Source organism: Halyomorpha halys, unplaced genomic scaffold, assembly GCF_000696795.3.
Source record: "Halyomorpha halys isolate HHAL.00 unplaced genomic scaffold, Hhal_1.1 Scaffold726.1, whole genome shotgun sequence".
Lineage (NCBI taxonomy): Eukaryota > Metazoa > Arthropoda > Insecta > Hemiptera > Pentatomidae > Halyomorpha > Halyomorpha halys.
In genome coordinates this window covers 119009-123905 of record NW_027116696.1, presented here as the reverse complement: position 1 = coordinate 123905, position 4897 = coordinate 119009, and the positions used below count along the sequence as shown (strand labels likewise).

The 4897-nt window shown below is 30.9% G+C and overlaps 1 protein-coding gene across 2 annotated transcripts in view; it reads right to left on the bottom strand.

The window, feature by feature from the left end:
• c11.1 (maestro heat like repeat family protein c11.1) overlaps positions 1–4897 on the bottom strand; it is a 62989-nt gene that overhangs the window by 38707 nt on the left and 19385 nt on the right. For both annotated transcript variants that reach the window (XM_014428548.3, XM_014428549.3), the window contains exons 12-17: positions 4280–4548; positions 3855–3998; positions 3307–3435; positions 3046–3230; positions 2659–2792; positions 260–435 (exon numbers count right to left, since the gene is read on the bottom strand). In XM_014428548.3, the coding sequence (XP_014284034.1) occupies positions 260–435; positions 2659–2792; positions 3046–3230; positions 3307–3435; positions 3855–3998; positions 4280–4548 (1037 nt within the window). The remainder of the gene's footprint in view (positions 1–259; positions 436–2658; positions 2793–3045; positions 3231–3306; positions 3436–3854; positions 3999–4279; positions 4549–4897) is intronic.

The following is a 4897-nucleotide window of genomic DNA, read 5'->3' as shown; positions in this document are numbered from 1 at the left end:
TCTAGCCGAAACGTTGGCACGATGAAATAAGTTACATCAACTTATTTGTGTTTTATTTTGAAAGATTAGCAAAGAAGCTAAAATAAATAGAGAAAGATAAATAAATGGACTCAAGAGGCAAGATCTGGGATAGCTATGAAAGATAAGATGAGGATTTATGTATGATTACCACAAAGATTACAAAAACAACTAGAGTAAAAACTATACAAGAGACAGAACAAAGAGTTAGCCCATTGAGATAACTCACTCCTGAATTTACCTGGTAGCCAAGTTTCATGTGGTGGTAATAGGCAAGAAGAGCAGTTCTGAGAATAGTGATACCAGCTTGTCGCTGCTGTGAGTTGCGATGACGGACCCAACTTTCAAGCATAGTTGTAATCTCATCTAGACGATCTGGGCTCACATCTTCCATAAGCAGTTCTTCTACCAGCTCACCTATAAATACATATATCATATACATAGCTGCAATGAATAATAGTTGTAAATGCGATTATAGAAGATAAAATAAATATTTTGAAACTACAAGAGGTTTAGTGGCAAGGAAAAGGTTCACTAACCTCTATAGGGTGTGTAAAATATAGTGTAAATATAGGTCCAATGCCTAAGTGGTGTATCTGAGAATATCTGATTTCAAAATAAGTCAATTCATCATTTTGTCACTTTGATTAATGACACCACATACTCAGTTAGACTTTTTCGGCATAGTGAAGAGAATAGAAAACCATGTTAAAATACAACAAAACTAAGATAGTATAATTTTAGATATGCCACTTTGGCTTCGTAACAAAGATTATAATATTGCTGGGACTTATATTTTTGCACTAATACAAACTAATTAATGAAACTGAACTAATATATCACAAACCCTTTTTGGAAATGTCAATCAAACTGATAACTAAACCGTTTGAGTACGTTTAATTTGGCAGGTGATTACAAGCACCACTTAAATTAAGTGCATTTTCTAAGGAACTCTTTGAAGTATTTTAATAAGCAACAGGTACTTTTTTAAAGAATATTAATTGATCTGTATATTTTAACTGAAGAATTTTTCTTTATTGTAAGTTGTTTAATTATTACTCCACTAAATTCTCATTGTCATTTTCTGTGAGCGACTTTAAAACATTTATTTTACTAATTTTTTTTTTTGCTTTAGATATTTGTTTTCATTATTCATTTTTTTTTTATAGTGAAATTGACCCAAATGCTGATAGTGACCGTAAAAGTAACTCGAATCAAATTTAGGAGTCCACTGTCATTTTGAAAATTAACAGTTGGAAGGAATTCCAGTGAGGTATGGGTAGATAAGAAAAATATGTGTTCAAAACTATTTTTTATATCACATATTAAGTTTTCAAGATATAGGCTGATAAAGAAAATACATTTTTAGACCCAGCTTTTGATAGCAATATTTCGGACATGCAGTACCTAAAAAATTCAATTTTCCAACATTTGTTCAAGATAGATTTTTACTTACTTTTATCAACTTCAATGTATAAGTTGTACTATTTGTTCGTAAATATGAAAAAGTTGTTATTAAAATAAACAGTAAGGCTGATAATTTTATTTCAATATTTTACTTTCACGTTGTTCTTTTGGGGCCAGAGAAATTTATCATGAAAGAATAATATGACTTACTTTTTGTTAATCTATCAATAGCTCACTGAGTACACAATATATATATATATAAGTTACGGTATGAGTCAGCTGTTATTTCGATGTCAGCTGACTGAGGGGATCAGCTGATCGAATGTATATAAGAGATGTACCGAATACAATAAAGCCAGTGTTTTACAGCAGTTCAAGCGAGTTAGATCTTATTCTTTCTTCTCTTTTTTGACATTTTGCTTTCGCCAATACTTAACTTATATATATATAGCTTATCTACATACTTACATACCTAAAAACAAAAATAATTATTTAAAGGGCCTTAAAACTCATTTCCAGGGGAATTAAAAGAACATGGATAATTATTAACAATATTTATTAATTCAAAGTAGCTAAAGATAAAGACAGATTTAGAATTTACTTTCTTGCTTTAATTATGGCATTATAATGAAATTATAATTAGGTTTATATCCTGAAAAAGATTAAGTAATAATAAGATAAGTGAAGATAAGTAAAATCTTAATTTTTTTTTTTAGTTTTTAGAAATCATAAAAAGAATTAATAGAAATTAAATTCATTAAAATATTTTTTAAAGAATGAAAAAAGATTTAATAAACAGTTTTTTGTTTTGCAAAGTATTTTAAAAGGATAAAAGACACAAAGTGTTTACAGCCTAACAGATAAGTACTTCATAAATAATATTTTATAATAAATACAACAAATTTTAAGTGGTTAAAAAATTAAAATGAAGATGGAAAGACAGATAAATAAGACTTTAAAAAAAAAATCTCAAAGGTGAATAAGCGTGTTGGAGCAGCACTCAAGCAGATTTCAGTCGGACTTAGGACTTGTGAGGATTGATGTATATTGTGGATTGTGCTGCCAGAAAAAAAAGTCAGTCTTCCAATTAGGTTAGATATTGATATTTGCATCAACGTCTAATTTAGGGGAGACAAAAACAATAAATAAATGTTCTGAAATAATATTAAACAGTTTTTTTTTAGTTTTCCAAAAAGGTTTAGCTATTAATGAACATATGATAAAAGTACTCACCAAGCTGCTTAATTGTTTGAACAGCTGTTGCATGGTCATAGCCATTATTGGGAGGGTCTTGACAAAGAACTCTATCAAAGCAAATCTTCAAGATATGAGTGCGGCATGAGTCAATCAATGGAGGAGGTAATTTACTAAAATATCTTAAGAAAAATATATATGGATTGATTACATGAAATGATGATAAAATCTTCAGTTGAAAACTCAGAATTTGGAATATTTTAGACTCCATCTTAAAAAAAAAATTATGCATGAGTTATAACTTTATCCTCTGAATTAAGAAAATTGATGAGTTAAATTAATAAGTTTTGTCACTAAATACTACAGAAAATATAATTTTATGAGTTTGATTGTAGAAAAAAATTAGTGTTTATAAAATTAGGATACACATAAACAGTAATGACTCTGATGGACAAAGGGTCTGGCTTATTCTGCTGAATCTGCTGAAGAACAATGTTGAGAATGTTGGTCCTGTTCTTAAGTGTGTGTTTGCTTCCATTATTTTTGTTACGAACTAAGCTCTCACCACAATTGTAAATAGCTTCTAAAGCTGCTTCTCGACATGACCCTTCCTGCAAATAAAACAACATATATATATTGTTCATTCTAAACAATAATATTTCAAAGTAAATTTGTATTAAGACTCACCTTAGCAACGATAATCTGTGATAGTATCCACTGTGTAAGGGTTTCTAGTTTAGGGAACAATTCCATAAGCGGGCAACGTTGGGCTATAGCAGCATAACATTCAAGCAAAACTTCACGACACTTTTCAATCTGAAGTAAAAATGAATAACAAAGATGAAATACAACAAAGACTAAAAAAGTAATATGACGTAAAAATTAACAAAATTTTTGGTCTAAATTAATGGTGAAATTATAAAATGCAAGACTTTTCTGATGTCTTTATTTTGCTTTAGCTATTAGCATTACTGATAAATTGGGAGAGAGAGGGAAAGGGAAGGAATATTAAATTTCCTCAGTTAAAATACAGAGACAATAAAGTAGTATCTTTCCAGTAAGCGTGCGTGTTATTTTATCCCCCCTTTTCCCTTTTTTTAGTTTTCTGGTCCAAATACTCATAAATTATATGTGTGCGTGCGTGTGTGTGTATAAGATGTCTTAACGTATTGCTTGTACGCTGGGGCAGAGCAACTATTACTACAAGAAACAATCTATCATGAATAGTAACTAACCTCAGCATCCACTTTTGTATCCTTCATTAAGCCTAGGAGGCGTGAGTTTCTTCTGTTAAGCTCAGTTTGGGCAATAGTTTCCAAGCGTGCTAAAACCATATCCAGATGGGCTGAAGACAGGATACCAATAGCACGTGCGCATATCTTTACAATGAAAATAACATTTTTAAAAATGAAATCAATCATATGAATTAAGTACATTTTTGTGTAAATACCCATTAATTGCAGCATTGCAACTGTTGAAATAGAAATGCAAAGTTTTATGGCTTCATGGACGATCGGTGGTATCACAATAGAATCTTTTCTTAAGTTGAGTCTTTATTTATTCACTGATAATTTTATTTTTTCAATATAAAACCAAGGAATAACTTTCATAGTACTCAGAACTATGTAAGATAAAAATTGGGTTTATGAACCTTTGTTACCTTAATATTAGAGCCAGCCTTAAAACGAAGGAGTATAGTCTCGAGATCTTCGGCAACATGCTGTTTATCTTCAATTACTGCAGTAGTGATTGCCAGAGTGCAGAGCAAAACATTCTCCTCATCCCCTGGCTGGGTGGTAGCAAGTAAACTGGTCAATCTCCTGGACATTTCCACAGGCCATGAGCTCTCATGGCAAGAAATGGTTGTTACTGTGTTATTAATCACTTCCAACAACAGGGAATCCCATTCAGACTCATTCCACTCAGAAACTGAAAACATAAATTTTTATCAATGAAAATGAAATGACGGGGGAGGGGGGGGGGAAAGAAGAGGGGTGCAGTCAAAAGGAAACAAAAATAGTTAACAACTACTTTTTGTTTCTTTTAACTACAACCCCGACCATCTTTTTTTTTTTACTTACTTTTATCAACTTCAATGTATAAGTTGTTCGTAAATATGAAAAAGATGTAATAAAAATAAACAGCAAGGCTGATAATTTGATTTCAATATTTTACTTTCACGTTGTTCTTTTGGGCCAGAGAAATTTATCATGAAAGAATAATATGACTTACTTTTTGCTAATCTATCAGTAGCTCACCGAGTACTACTTGTATTGTA